Raw genomic sequence first — 16,546 nt, 5'->3', positions numbered from 1 at the left:
TGAATCAGAACAACATGCTTAAAAAATAATTAATTCTATCTTTTCTGCAATATATTTCTCATAGATGGTTATTTTATGGAAATATAAAATACCATATCCTCAGCTTTTACACACCCTTTAATTTCAGCCAAAACTTCGCACCCATGCAATTATGTATGTAGGTATTTATCTCTTTAGTTAGATAAAAATTCTAATGCACTACCTGGAATGCAGAAATAATATCACAAGCAGAGTAGAATTGCTTTCGATGATCACAAAACTCAGATTTGTACATGTAAATAACAGCTGCATGAGCAATTTAGCAGAAACAGAATTGCCAGAGTTTAGGGCATTTATGTTTGATGCATTTTATATGTTCATATTCAGCCCATAAAGGAACCAAAAATAAAATTTCAAAACATGTAATTGTATCTATAACTTTCAAGAATTTGAAGCCATGAATTTATATAACAACAAATTCACAGTGTTTAGCATGTGTAAATGTTTTTCAATGATCTTCCCTGAACACCTGAGTTTATTTTCCTTAAAGGGAAGAACCTTCAACATGAGAAGTTAATAACATGGAGCAGGAGGTGAGGGGGGAGCAACAGGATTGTGCCCGTTTTATGTAGAGACAGAAGGACCAAAATATGAAGAGCTTTAGGATACTGCCTATTTCTGCCTTTCTGATGGCAGTAGCTTTGTTAAAGCTATATCAAGTAAAATGCGATACTCAGTGATTTAAAATTATTTTTAAATGAACAAATACATGTGATATGAAAAGATCTTCAATTTCTCTGCTGCTTACATAAATCTGCTCTCACTACTGCTGAGATGCACATGCAGCCACAGTAGAAAGGTAGGAAGCCTTTCACTCCTTTGGCAAGAAGTCAACAAAAGATAGAGTCTTGACGTAATTATGAAATATCTGTCAATGCTGCCATTTGAGATAAAATCCAATGAGATACAGCTAGTTTCTAAATCCAAGGGATCTCTGAATGATGTTACAAAATGTACAGGGAAACACAGCGTATATTTGGAGACAATTAATTTAATTTGTGTGTGTGTGTGTCTGTGTTTGGTTTCGCTCGGTCCCAGGGAAATAACACCCATCGTTGAGACTGGGTTTGCTGCAGGGGTTCCCTGTGAGAGTCCCTGCCATCCAAATAACAGCAGAGCAAAAGAGATGTGCCTGCCCTCATCCAGAGCATGCACACACTGCCTCACCAACTCCCACTGCCAGCTGCCCTGGGGTCATGGGCAGGGGGAAACAAAAGGGTCCAGGGACCACCTACAAGTGATCCCCACAGTGCCTGTGAGCTCCTCACAACCTCTGCTTGTTACACCAGGACTGGGGGTGGGAAGAGAACTTACCTCTCTGTGGGTTATCTACTGTTGGGAGCAGAAGAGAAATTGTGCATTTTGGACAAAGGGTCCAAATTTCTTTAGATTAAAGCTGCTAAAATTTATTGTTCATAAGCCCCAAGTCCAGTCTTAACAGTATGGGAATACACCACCCCATTCCTCAAAGAAGGTAGAGTCACTTCTCCATCTAAATTTGTATTTTCTTGTTGTCCCTGCTTTCTCCTGATACTTCACAGCAAAAATAAAAAAAAAAATCTTTGTAATTTACCTCATGGACTGTGTGGGACTCTGTATGAAGATGGGGGCCATTCCTGGTTCCCCAGTGAGCAAACATATTAATATTTTCCATTTCTTTGCATGCTGGCCACTAAATATATTACTGGGATACAACAACTCAATTACTAATAAATTTATCAAAATTAAATATTTTTGGCCTTTCCCACTCAACCTCTCTGTTGCCTTATCAGAGACAGATTTTGGATGTAGCCTAAAAATTTGACTATTTTCCTGCCTACTTCTCACTGTCTCACTGGACAAGGCACAACACTTTCACCATTATCTCAGTACCACTTTGCCCTCTTCCCTACAGTTTACCACAACTAATAGATATGGCCTTAGTCTGAAATAGGTTTCATTTTCTAGTAGGGCTACAATCAGCAATAAATACCCAGAGATCCAGGTGTTTTTACACTAAGTTGCAGTTAGATAAGTATAATCTTTTCAGCTCAGTAACATGAATTTACAGAAATCTTTGGGTTGCTTTATCTTCCCCCCACTGTAATATCAAATTGGCTGGTGAAATGATACTGGCAGTATAAGTCATTACAGGTCTGACGTTACAGTTGTTTCACATTGCTGAATCTGTCAAATGAAAAGGGAGCACAAAGGGAATTTCCAAATGCAGCTGCTATTTCCCATTTGTTAAATCCTTTTATTACACCATATAAGTACACAGCTGGGAAATACTATAGAGTAGGAGTTAAAACAAAATATTTTGGCTTCCAGACATTCAGAATACACAAAGGACTCAGTGGAAAGCAATGCCTGATATCAAAAGGGAGTGAAAGTTTGAAAACATTTCTAGCCAGTGTGGTTTTTTTCTGATAATGAACAATGTAGTTTAAAGGTATCTTACATTACAGAAAGTGCTGCATGCCATAAATGTTGGGTAGAAATGCAATTTTTTTCACTGAAGTTGCCCTCCTACAGTATCTTTTCTAAACCTGAGATCTGTACAGCCCTCATAGCAAATTATGATGCATACTGTGTGCTCTTTCAAATTCCAGTGAACTCCTTAGTAGTTTTAAGGACAGAAAGGATGCAGGATTGTGCTCTTAATTAGATACCAGATAAAAGAGAAATTTTTCCTCCCCATATGTCGACACAGCATTCTTTGAATTCACTATCTTTTAGGCAGACAACACACATTATTGATGCATTTTAATGACAGCACTACTGTCTTTACTTTCAAAGTAAATGCTATGAACAGGTGCTTCTTCAAATCTGCTTCTAAAGGATCCGTCTGGGAAAGGTCAGAAAGTGCTTACCTTCTGGGAATTTGGGTTTATTAAGTAAAAAAGTGGCCACTGCCACAGCACCTATCTCAGAATTGCCCAACCCACCTTCTGGAATCTGTCTTTCTGGAAAGAAATGTCTCTCCTCCCTCTAAGGAGTATGAACATGTTTTCATCAGGATAGTTGCAGGCCTCTCTAAATTCTTTCTTAACAATATAAATGCCTGCTTGACTGAGATACTTCAGAGAAACTCTCTGCAATGAATATAGGCTTAAATGTTTGCTCATAAAGAACATATTTAAGTGAGGGGGAAAAAATCATGAAAAATCGAACAACGTACTTAAATGAGAGTCCCTCAAGGAGAAAAAAAAATTTCCCCACGTCACTGTTGTGATCTCACAAGCTATCTAAGTCACCTAACTGTAAATACACTTGGACCTTGCTCTGTACATTTAGAGCTCTTTTAATTGCAACCAAAATACATGTCTTAGTCTTCACTGGTAGCCAAGCCTTGTAAATTAGACCCAGCTCTGAGCCGGGAAGAAAAAAAGATCCATTTGGTTTAGCTGAGAGCTTGTGAAATAAGTCTGACATATATCCACCGCCTGATTTAAGCCTAGGGACTTGTGGAAACTGCTAATGATTTTCAGGACATTCATCTACATGGAATATTTACTGGAAAAAGGAGATAGGAGAAGCAGAGTGCTAAGTCCCTCAAGCAAAGTTTATGCACCTGTTCTGAAACATGAGAGGCTATGCAGTGATTCGTGCCTGTCCAGAGGTACAGCGGGTGTTGACATGACAGCGCAGCACGAGGAAAGGAAACAGATTGCTCTCTGCCACTGGGACTGCAAACCCCTCCAGAGCAATGTGAGCACAAATGATCACACTGTACAAGGGCCAACCACTTCACCTCACGCCAGGTCCAGGGAACAGGCTGAACCAAAAAAAAAAAAAAAAAAAAAAAGGAAAAAAAAAATGCATGGAAGGACTGCTGGAATCTAGGAGTTCCTTTCTCTCTAGGACACAGAGTAATTTTATCTATGATACTGGTGTCCTACTATCAAAATTCCAAGAGTGCACCTGCCTCTCTGAATGAATGGAGAAGTAGCTGATGAATTCACAGATTAACTTTTTCCATCAACAAACTGGATCAGTCCTTTCTAGTCTGCATGCAGCTTGTCCTCCTGATAACACTGAAGTTTTAATTATTCTAATGCCCTTATTGCATAACTTGGGCAAAAGACTGAATCTCAGTCCAAAATTCTGAATATAAGCCATAAATGCAACTTAAAATCTACCTTTCCAAATCACTAATCTATAATCATTTTTCTTTATAGTGATTTTGCAGTGGGAGTTTTGTCTTCTTCATGCCAGTCACCCAAATGCCTAACAATATTTTAGGCCTGACAGAAAGTTCTGCACTGGGTTAAATTGTGCATTACAGATTAGATAGCATTTTTCTGGTTTGGTTTGATCTCCTAAATCAATTGGATTTTAGGAGAAAAAAACAACACTATATTAACAAAATAAAACTTATTGTAGTGCTATTATTTAACTAACTCCAGACATGATAGTGTGCACAAAGAACTCTGGTATCTCTGTTGAGAGAATGCATTAGAATTATTGTATCTAGTCAAATTTGAAATGAAGCCATTATTGTTAGTGATACTAAAAAAAATCTGCAATTGTGCTTAACATCATTACAATCTGCTGATTTGTACAGGAAAAAAAAAGATTTGCTGAAAAAAAATCTGATCATAGATATTTAATACAAATTGAGAAATTTTATGAAAATGCAAATTATTCTTTTAAGCTAACTGTCTGAATTTAAGGTTTTTGAAAGCCACTTTCCAGAGAGTCTGGAATTATGATGTTCTAAATTTACAGAACACCTGGCTGCTCCACATGCCTTAATTCTGTTTCTGAGAAACACATGCAAGGAAAATAAATTGACTAAGATGCTCTGCCCATTCAGCCTTCATTTAGCCTGCCCATTTATTGCAGAGTTTTGGGATTCAGAGACAGAGCTACAACCACTAAATAAATTATATTTAGGCTGCTGAAGAGAATAGAGATAATAATTCTGATCATTTCCAACATCACCTGTGTATAAGTGGTGATCTAGCTACTCATAAATACCTTTCCCCTCCACAAAAAGTTGTAATTTCCTAAAAGCAAAGTAGGATGTTTGTGTCACCTAAAATGTCAGTTTCTTTTGTGTCACCTAAAATGCCAGTTTCTTTGTTGCTGTGTAAAGATGTAATATTCTAGATTTGGTAGGTCCTATTTCTGAAAGATGAGTAAAAAAAATTCATTAAAGTTTCTTCCTTCAGCACAACACTTTGCAGATGACAAACAGTTGTGAGCTACATCCTCCTGTCAGAAATTAATGCTTGGATATATGAGCTAGAAAGGTTATGACATAAATCAAGGTATGAATGAAAACATGATAAATAGATGCATTTCCTTTCAGAAGGTGAACTCATCAAATGACCTCATTCAAACAGACCTGTATACTTAAGTAAATTATACAATTGTAATTTACAATTACACCATACGATGTTGATCTACTGCCGACACTTTAGCATTCAAAAAGCTTCACACCTGCACCCGCCTTCCCAAAGGGCAGCGAGCTGTCTCTCACAGCGCCAAATCTGGAAAGGCCCCGTGGGGATGGCCAAACTCACCATTCTGTGTTGGGCTGAGATGACTCCGTCCCACTCAGGGTCCTGCTGGATGGTGGTGACCAGGGTCGCGGGGAGCTCCTCGGCGTGAGGTTTGTTGTGCATGACATTGTGCAGAGGCAGATGAGGGGCCGCGTGCTGCTCGCTGTTGCCAACCTCCTCCTTGTCTCGTGGTGCTAAGTCCTGGGTCATTGTTTCCTCCCCATCAGCTGCACATGCAAATGGAGAGGTAGCCTGCTTGGAAGACATTCTTCTGCGAGACAAGAGAAGGAGACAAAGAGAAAACATTGGTGCTCGGTGACAAAAAAAAAAAAAAAAAAAAAAAAATCAAGCTCAGAACAGTCCTTTAAGTGCATCACACCTGCCTAGAACAGTAACAAATTAATTACCTGCAGTCAACAGAAGTATTCTAAAAAGCACAGGCTTGGGGATCTGGACCCAAAATGCTGAGGAAAAGTACTCCTTGATGCCAAGACAAGGTCAGGGTTAAGTTATACAGCATCATTCTATACATTTAAACTTGTCAAAAAATATAATTTTCTCCAGCCATAAGAAAATAGTGGTATTTTCATGCTGATTCTGTATGATTTCTTACTCCCATGAGGAACCTGAAGCTTACAAGCAAGCCTTTAAAGGAGAGAGCTCATCTTGCTTACCTGACCTCATTCCTTGCAAGCAGAAGATGCTTTTTACATATATGAGAATAAATTTTAAATCCATTTCAAATTCTGCTAAACGAGTCCTTTTGCTGTTTGTTTAAAGCTGTACTGCTTTTAGAGAGTTTAAAATTTTGCCCAGTTTTACCTTTCAGAAAGTGTTTAGAGAAGCTTATGTGAAAAGTATTCTAAACCTAAAAGGTTTGTTAAATGGATGGATAATACCTTAGTAACATTTTACATTTCAAACTAAAAACCTAAAATAGTTACGTTTCTTTTCATATTAGACACGAAGTACAAGATATAGCTCAACAAAATACTTTGAATTACTCAAAAGTGCAATGAATAAATGCACTGATTTATGTTAAATGTCTTTTCCTAATAATGGCCTCATACTACCATCTCATATGCAAACACAGCTTTTGCCACAGTTTCTGCACTTAGATGAAAATATTACTGACTTCAACTCAAAATCTGAAAACACTGTCATTTAAAATTTCTAGTAAGATTAACTGCAACTGTTAAAACAATCATTAATAAACCTGAAAAGGGACAGCTAAAATATATTAGTTATTTTCCCAGGTCTTAGCAACTCCAGAATATCCTTGACACCGAAACTGCTGAGAAACTAAGGAATAAGATCTTCACCTTAATTGCTTTTTAACAATAATTGATTTCATACCATTTCTTTAAAAATGCACAAATCAGTTAACATAGGAAACCACATGAGCATTTTTCAAATTAGCAAATCATTAACTTGCTAGTACTGTTTCTACAGACAAATAAATACTGATTAAAGGGTCTGGAAATCTGAGACTAACAGTTAAATTTACAAATCTGTCACATGCTTTCATGAATATTACAGTGAAGGAAATATCAAGTGCAAAGAAAAATAATTAAGTTAATTCCAATTTAAACAGTAGTTTTTTATGTAGCAGCCTGTGTTTCACATAGGATTTAACAGCTAATGCTAAATTTCTCACAATTAATGAGGGAGTTCAGATTTAGTATCCTACAGTGAAAAAAAATTAATATAGGATCAACTAATCTAATTATGTACAGTTCAATATGAAAGTATTACAAGCTTTGAAGTGCTCTGAAACATATTAAAACACTGATACCTATTTAGAATAACTATTCTAAATAGAGATAATCCTGCCTCTTAAACTCGATACTGGTGGGGGGAAAAAAAGGTTTGTGTTTTCTTTAGGGAAGCCTAAGTGTAAGTGGGAGTCTGACATGAGTGTTGCCAATAAGCAGAACCGAGGAATTTAAACCGTGCATTGCATTCTTCCTATGCTAAAGAATTTGTGTTGATGCTACAGAGAACATGCCAAGAGTTCAGCAACCGGCATTATCGTGTGCACTTCAAAAGGTTCTGGCTCATAATTGCTGTGATCCAAGATAAAATAAAAGGTTGCTTTCCCTTTTCTCATTAAAGTAGTCACGTTAATGCAATCACTCACATGAAAATATAAGTCATGCTTTGCGTAATTTGAAAACCCGACATGAAAACCGAAAGTCACAATAAAGGTTTTTCCTTTCTTTCACCTTCTCAACAGATCTCATTCCTATTTCATACTGAATGAGCTTCTGTGTAAAGCAAGAGCTATGGCTGTTTCTTCACCATAAATTAATCATGACACAAAACTAGAAATGAAAATGTCTCTTAAGAATAATTTCAACTACAAACTGCACCAATGAATAATACTGCACAATACTAATTAAACACAACTCTGCAGCTGCAAAAATAGGCTGAATCTGTCCAAAGCTACGAGTTGGCTTTAAAGGCTGGTTTGTTAGGGACTGTTTTCTTAAGGAAGGCTGGGCCCTCAGTCTTAATCAGCCAATAAATTATTTCCTGCAATTACATTAAATAGAAAATTATCTTCAAATTGGGAATGTTAATTGAAAATCAAAATTCAGACTGAAGTTTAGAAATTACATGCTGAATATAATTAGTCTAGAAAGGCTTCACCTCTATTTCATAAACAGGCTTTTGGTGTTTCCCCAAGTGACCATTCAGCAAAGCTATCTACTGGTAATGCACTGTAAGGGAAGCATTTTTTTCCTTGACACGTACACTAATATACCTTCCTCCTATTCGTAATGATTTAAACACAATTCAATAAACATCTCCATTCAATTGCTGTGAAGTTGATTACATAAAGGGACTTTGATAATATTAAAAAAAAAATTATAAATAGTCCCATTGACTAATAATCTCAAGCCATGCCCAGCAACTTTTTTCTGTACAAGAGAACAGACCAAGGGTAGGGTTCAAGTGCTTCCTAGCTCCACCTACCACTTCTCCCCACTGCTGCATAATGGACAGACACCTTCCATGCTGCACTTTAGTCAGTCACCTATAGTCCTGGAGCTTGGAAGGGAAGGCAGGCTCAGGCAGGCCTCCCAGGCACTTGCTTTTCTCATGGCATAATTTTTAGGGGTGTGTTTCACTTCTATTTTCTCCAAAGCTTTGTTAAAACAACTAGATTTAATGGTAACTTTTTGGTTGTTAGATTAAAAACATTGAGTTTACAGGGACAGAGGTGTAGGGACCTGTTAGATTAAGCCCTCCGCATGCTTTTGCCAGCACAATCATTAACTCAGTGAATATATTTCATTTTTACACGGCTCTCTGATGGTGTCCAGTTATGCCTGGGTTTGCAATCAGGAAAGCAGAGCAAATTTAAACTCTGCAGATGGGTGTTATCCAGCCATTTGGGAGAATTCTGAACACATGATTCCATCAGGTCAAAAGGCAGAGTTCAGTCAATAACTCCAAGGTCTCATTCAGTTCCAGTGGAGAAGACTATGGCCCAGTTGAGTAGTTTATGTTTATGATAAAGTTAAGCTGTAGAGCAGCGTGTTGTGTTAAAATATTTCAATGTTAAAATATGAGCATGAATAGCAGTCAAATTTTAAGCCATAACAACTTCCCAATTTTATATTTAATATATTCAAAATGCATTTGCTAAAATCCCTGCTGAGAGGAGAAAAAAAAAATCAATATTCATAATAAATAAGGCTTGTAAAACGTATCAGAAATTTACTAATTTCCATTATAATTTATTTTATTTTTTTCTGCTATTATCAATTAAACTCACTGGAATGATTTTTATTTTTTTTTAAAAAAAAGTTTCTGATAAAAAATATCTCCCTAGTTATAACCCCTGCAAACAGGGGTTTATAATGGAAGTGCTGACACAACCCTAACTACAGCAGCGCAAATGGTGCCGCTATAATACACAAAATCAAGTTCTATTATTCTAAACCATCCTCGCTCGGGGGGTTTTCTTTACTGTGCTCCCAGACAAACTGCTGAAGCATGAAAAATTTAAATGCAATCAAGTGGGTCCAATTCTACTTTACTAGAACAAGTGTCTACAGTGGTACAATCTTAAAAGAAGATGCAACAGATTTGTTTGGTGCTTTTCTTTCTTTTTTCTTTTTTAGCTGTTTATTTATAATACTGTGCAGTGGAGATAAAATAAGAGAGGAAATTACACTCACATTATATCAGTATATTGATTACACAGCACACAATCAGAAAGAAAACTACATTGTGAAATTGTTGCTTTGGTTAAATTGACAGATTAGCTGAACACAGCAATCACTAAAAGGTGGAAAATATATCTAATGGGTATGAGAAAAGGTTGAAAAAGGCCCTAATTAACTGAAGTCCTATCACCTACTGGATTCTGAGAATTAAAAATATCTTAATCCATATTTTCCAACTCCAGAATAAATTCTACCTCATTTTGAATTTGAGACATAAACAAAATGTGATAATTTATCAAAAGGTCAGTAAACCTAAAGGATTGGACCCCAACTTCAGTCAGCCTCAGGTAGAAAAGCTAAAATTGAACTGCTACAGGTTTTTTTACCTACAAAAACCTAAACACAATCCCAAACAGCTTCACTTGCTATAAATATGACCTGATTTTTTATTTGAAACCAGAGAAGAGATTCTCTCTGCCCTAAAGAAGACAGCCAGTCAGATTGACAAAACGTTGTTTTTTCTTTTTTTCCTACATCCAGTGTGTTACACCTTTCTAAATGCAAATGTTAATACTTTTTTTTTTTGTCTAAGGTTTTCTTCAAATTCTTCAAAAATTCATATCCTCTTTTTTAGAAACAATTAGCTGGTAGTCCCGACATGAAAGGCTTCCAAAGCCTGAAAAATCTTCCATCCTTGTTGACTTCTCAAATGATTAAATGTTGCAGTAGAAATTAAGGCAAGATGTGGAGTTTCAGCTGCCAGACATTTCAGAATCAAGCCACGAAGTACAACAACAGATAACAACAATGCAATGGCCCAGACACTGCTCCAAAAACGTATAAACTAAGCAATAACAACGGATATATGACAAAGCAGACTTATAGTTGGCTGGGGACTCTCGCTTCTGCTCTGCTCCACCCTCACAAAGCATTCATAAACCTGAAGGCATGTCTACACTGCAGCCACATAAATGACTGCTTTGTAATGCTCAGATATCCAAACTAATTTTAAACAAGCTTGCTTCTGATAGCTCTCCAACTACAGTAGCGTGGTGCTCAGATGGACTAATTCATCCTGCTTTAGTGACTGCAGCAGAGACATAACCCAGGTCCACAGCTCCAACAGTAGATTGGAATCAGATTAGATTAGAAATATATTCGCTTACAGAGCTTTTATGAACAGTCTCCATTCCTTTTCCCCAAAGTGCCAGATTAAAGTACTTAAGTGCATGATTAACTGTAAGTATGCAAGCAGTCCACTAATTTCAAATTGGACTACTCAGTTTCAAAAAGTTAAGCACATGTCTAAGTGCTTTGGTGACTCCAGAACTAAATAAATTAAAAGAAACCATTTTTAGAAGTACTCATAACCTTTTATGCATTTCCTTCTAAACTCTTATGCTAACCTGGTGTTCAGAATTAAAAATAAATTTAAAAATCATAAAGAAATCAGCCACAGCATCTTATACCTTCCGAAGTTTTAAAATGCGCATATTCCTGTCATAATTTTAAACATTGTCACAGGACCCTCCCTCACAAATCATCCCATAGCTTTGGGGTATATTAGATGCATTGTAGCTCAGATAGACTTTAAAAAAAATGTTTTGGCAATAGCCAAAATATTTTGCCCTGTAAAATAATGTTGTGTAGGCAGAACCCAGCAATGTAACTCACTGTAAAGCTAATGCTGTAATCTTGATGCCATCTTAGAATAAACAGCTATTTCCTAAAATTATGAAATCTTGTCTCTCTTTACAAAGAGAATTAGGAGCACAACTGAAGAGTTAGCAAAAGATTTTGCACTCCTGGGGCCCCACACCTCAACATAAATCCCTCTGCACAAAGCCCGAATAGCTCGAGAAGGCTGCAATGGGAGAGAATCTCTGTTTCTGTTCCTGGCTCTGAGTCACAGCAAGGCCTCAGGCCAATCAACTCAACTCCCTCAAGCTCTTCCTTGGCTTCATTTTGCAGGAATTCTACATGAATTAGTTACATATAGATCATAAACAGCACTGCAAGATTAGAGAGTTTATGGTAATCACAGGAACCACCTTGGAAATAAAAGGGCGGGAGGGGGAGTGGAAGCAAATGTGATTCAAGAAATGACAGCTAAAATGTTAACTGAGCACCCAAATCTCTGGCTGAAATAAGCATCAAGCTAAGCAATACACCCACGGCTTCCAAGATACACACTCAGCTATTCTTGCATTTGTTTTTCCAATCCAGGCAAATTACCCTTCTGCTAATAGATACGATTCCAAATCACAAAGTTTGACTTCAGAATCAGACTTTCTCAAAGCTCAGAGGGAAGAACTTTTATGGTATTTCTTCCCCTTTGGAGAAAAAAAAAAAAAAAAAAAAAAAAAGAGGGGAAAAAACAACCAGCAGCATCTTGGAATTTTTTTGAAAGTCATTTTCTTATGTTCTGCCATTAGAGTGACCTTCCCAGCCATGAAGCCACGGTGAACTACTAGGAATAGTGAATGAGCTCTTGTCTCTTTACCTAGTTCTTGAAAGCATCAAAATGGATACACCAAAACAGCCTCACAACCCCTCTGGACTTCTCAGTGAAAATCCAAAATGTCTGTTTGGATTCACAAATGCCAAAATCACAATCTATCTTTTTAGCAATCTAAATACTCCATTCTTTTTATCCCCTACCAAAAGCTTTCACTGAAAATGCCTAAGGTGAACAAACCCACATTGAACACAGTAAAAGAGCAGTGAAAGAATAGTCACTTGGCACCTGGGATGTGCTCATCTTCAGACACAGTAGTTAATATTTTCTATAGTTTATATTTAGCTGACAATATTGCTGTCACATTATTTAAACAGCTTGAGACTGTTCTTTGGACTGGAGCTCATATGCCCTGGAATGCTTTGACTCATGAATTGTTTCTCCTGATAATGTTACATCACGTAACCACCTCTGTTTAATTGGTTGGTATTAGCTTCTCAGTGATGGCTGCTTTTAAAGTCCTATGACTGGGCCATGTGTCTCTGCATATCCAATTTCTTACTGTTGGAAAAAAAAAAAAAAAAAAAAAAAAAAGGCAGTACTGACTTCCAGCTATCTTTACCAATAATTATGGGAACAAGAGTGAGCGTGCGAAGAATTTATCCATCAGCAACTTATTAGGATTTGTTTTTCTAGGCAGCAAGTAGGAAAAAATACAATATAAATAAAAGCAATCCTTAACAATAAAATTAGAAAACAATGCTTGCTATAAATAAGCATCAATCCACATATTTTTATGGATGAGAATTACTTAATTGTTTATCTGAATGATTATATAAATGGTTTTGATAAATGATGCCTAAAAGCACTAAAATAAGAAAAACTTATTTTAGCATGTTTAGACTTTGAGACTTTACACAGAAGACTAAAATACTTTTTTTTTCTCCCTTAAAAAGACAGTCAAGAAATTGTTCTAATAACTGAAAATCTTCCTGATCACACTTAGACCTGGTGGGCATAAGTTTCTGAAAGGTACATTAAATCCTTTAAAGGCTATGCTAGAAACATACTCCAATGGTAATATACAGTATTCTTATATTATTTCCTTCCTATGATAGATTTTCAGGAGTATCCTAAAATTCCATGTGATGAGTTAAACAGTTAATTTTCAATCCTGCAGGTGTGAAAGGTCACATGCCATCTCTCTGCATTTCAGAACCGAAATATCAATACAGCCAGACTTCTTTCCCCCCCTCCCATATCCTACTCCCTCCTTTCCATATTTTTAGTTCTCAGCTCTAAGTCAAACCAAACAGCCCAGCAGACAGAGAAATGAAGTATCAGTTTCAGGCTCACCTGTAGCCTGTTGCACTAAAGCACCAAATTAGAACCTCTTGTAACACAAAACAATGGCTCTGCAGCTCAGTTACAGATTTCTCCTTTTAATAAAAACCTTACACTACAAGCCTAAAAACATTTCTAGCAGGCAAAACATTTCTGATTCAGTAGAGGTTATGCAAGCATCAAAGCACTTAAATATAGGTGCCAAACCACATTGCCAGGAGCTCTTAGTATTGTGAAGTACTGTTACCTGACAGCTCAGTGAATATAAAATTGCTTGTTTCTCCAACTGAAGACAATCAAATTGTCACCTTCCATTGTAATAACACACAACTTGAGATCAGCAAAGTGCCAACACAATTACCAGGAAGAAACAAAATGTAACAAAAAATATCAGATCTAAAATTCTCTAAAGGGTAAACACTTCCATCTGGCTATTCACACACACACACAAAAAAAGAAATATGAGAGATTCAGATGAGAGATTTTATTCTCACTATCAAATATCCTAGTTAATTTAGCAATAAGATTTATTTATAAAATAGGAAAAATGGCGAAAGGAGGTGATTCATGAAACACTAAAAATAAACACAGGTCAGAACTGTGCTGGGATTTTACTTGTGCACATTTAAAGTACTGCGAGGGTCAGCAGAGCTGCTGCTAGGGACGAGCATACATATCTGTATTGTTGTTATTATAAACTCATATGTGAGGTTTCATAAAAATTAATTCTAACTGGCACACGGCGTACTTTGGCACGAGCTACACATGACGTGCCACTTTTATTTGTTTATTTAAATGACTTCACTCTAAGAACTGAAAATGAAGTTTGAACTGCAGTCTGCCTCAGAACTGGGACTTTCAGGATATTAAAAACTGAGGAAAATCTTTGAAGGAGGTAATCTGAATACATGAAAAATAGCATTTTCACCATATATTTCTTGAGGTTATTCAGCAAGTGGCCTACATATTCAGAAGTGAAATTTGCATTTTGGTGATGCAGAGATCTAATAACTAGAAATTGTTTTATATCTACAGTAGCTCTGGGCATCCTATAAACTACAAAAGAGTGTCCTAGGTAGGATATATACATGGGAAACTATTTTCATCTAGTTCACAGAAATGAAACAAAACTTAAACCCTTCTTGGAAAATTTGCACTGTAGGGTGATATAATGGATTATCTCTTCTGTGTGGGCATTCTATTCACTACTAACACACACAAAGTTCCTGTGCATTTCTTGATGAAAATGCACATCACCTTCATATACTCTTTAAGGTTTCCCCAGCTATGGGCATGTTAGAAACAAAAAGAGCAGAGCCAAGACTCAGTCTTTGACATCAGCTTTTCTCTGAAGGACTATTAAGGAATGGCAGTAATGGTCAACAGTTTTTTTTCCACCCTGCACAGCTGCACCAGAGCCAGATATAATCCTAACCCTTTGCTAAAGCAGGTACAAGGACTACTTAAACACATTGTTGGCCTTGCAGAAAAGGATGAGATGCAGCTCCACATATCCAACCAGGAATTCCTGCTGTGCCTTGTCTCAGGTGTCTCATCCACAGGAGCTCAGGTGCACCACAGAAAAGCTGGATTTTCCCACTGCAGCCTGCTCCCAGGCTTTGGCCTTTGATGGTTGCTCTTGTGCACTGCACTCAGTCACAAAACACAGCACCAGCAGGAGCAGAGGAAGAAAGGAAGGTAGCAAAAACCCCAAAACTATTTTAAAGGCCCAAGTACTTTGATCAGATAAAACATAACTAGACACAAGGCCCATTTTTGTGCAACTTTGGGAAGTTCTGGTTTTTGTTCAGGGTCCTTACAATCGGGCTTTTCAAAGGCAGCATTGTGCACAATATTGCTTTGTTTTGGACTGAGGTCTATGCAATATGACCATTCCCTGTGTGCACAATGGGAACCCCAAAATGTGTTCATAGACCCCTGCAGGAGCCACCTCATTCACCAGAGAGCTGCAGCTACTACTGGGAAAAAGAAGCAGAAAAAGATCATATGCCTAGCTAAATCTACTCAGGAAATATTTGAGAAATACCCTTATTTGATGGGCAGCGTGGCCAAGAACAAGGGTGGTAACATCTCTCTTATTCCCCCCAAATTCTCCACTGCTTGCGCCGCTTTTCTTTTTATTTTAATTACCTTCACTACAAAAATATGAAGAAAAAAGATAAATAATTACAACACTCTAAGAAATCAAATAAAGTACAACAAAACATTTTCTCCTCTATTAATCAAGGTAATCAGCTGCTATTAAGTGCAAACAATTTAAAGTTCAATTTATTGAGACTTTGAACCTCCTATCCTTTCACCAGTTCCACAGGTGAAATATCTACCAATTTTAACTGACTTTAAAAAAAGCCTGAAATAATAAGACTTTTTTATTCCAAGTCTTAGCATGACATGTTTAACATCAAATATTTTAGCTGTTATTTAGTTTTAAAAATAAATTGTTTAACACTAACCAGATTCCCAAATAAAGCTCTGTATTTTTTAAGGAATTCACTGAGGTATCTAAGGACTAGGCACTAAAAAGAATCAGAGAACATTAAAAAGTAATCATCACAGGAGAAACTTACACCCCTTCACTATTCAGCTTGAAGAGATCAAGCAGCAGCAGTCCCTGCATGCAGCACTCTGAAACTGCATCAGTTGCAAAGCAAACTACAAACTCTCCCTGTCTTTTGGTTTCAGTTCTGTAACGCACCACAAAAGTGTTAAAAAGAAATAATCTGCAGTAATTGATGACCCTCCACTATCCCACTTCCACAGAAAGTTACAGAATACAGCATCTGCTCTCTGAGAAGGAAACATGCATATCAAAATCAATCATAAGGGTAAAGGTGAAGAGTGCTCAGGCTCGGAATTGCTCCACATTTCTGAGTGTTCAAAGTTCAGTGTCAGTAATTTTAAATGTGTTAAAGAACATAATGAAAAACAAATATTGGAGTACAAAAGAAAACACAGGCCAGCACACAAACCAAAGGCTCAGATGAAGTTGTTTCCAAAAAATTAGAAAGTAAAAAGGC

General features: G+C 36.9%; 1 protein-coding gene across 13 annotated transcripts in view; it reads right to left on the bottom strand.

Annotated features, from left to right (window-relative positions):
- The window catches only part of SOX6 (SRY-box transcription factor 6), a 369,248-nt gene that overhangs the window by 223,155 nt on the left and 129,547 nt on the right, over positions 1-16,546 (bottom strand). For all 13 annotated transcript variants that reach the window (XM_026793117.2, XM_014266735.3, XM_074543379.1 and 10 more), the window contains one exon: positions 5,550-5,799. In XM_026793117.2, the coding sequence (XP_026648918.1) occupies positions 5,550-5,795 (246 nt within the window). In that variant the 5' untranslated portion in view covers positions 5,796-5,799. The remainder of the gene's footprint in view (positions 1-5,549; positions 5,800-16,546) is intronic.

The sequence above is a fragment of the Zonotrichia albicollis genome, chromosome 6 (genome assembly GCF_047830755.1).
Source record: "Zonotrichia albicollis isolate bZonAlb1 chromosome 6, bZonAlb1.hap1, whole genome shotgun sequence".
NCBI classification, from domain to species: Eukaryota; Metazoa; Chordata; class Aves; order Passeriformes; family Passerellidae; genus Zonotrichia; species Zonotrichia albicollis.
This window is presented reverse-complemented; position numbering and strand designations above follow the sequence as displayed.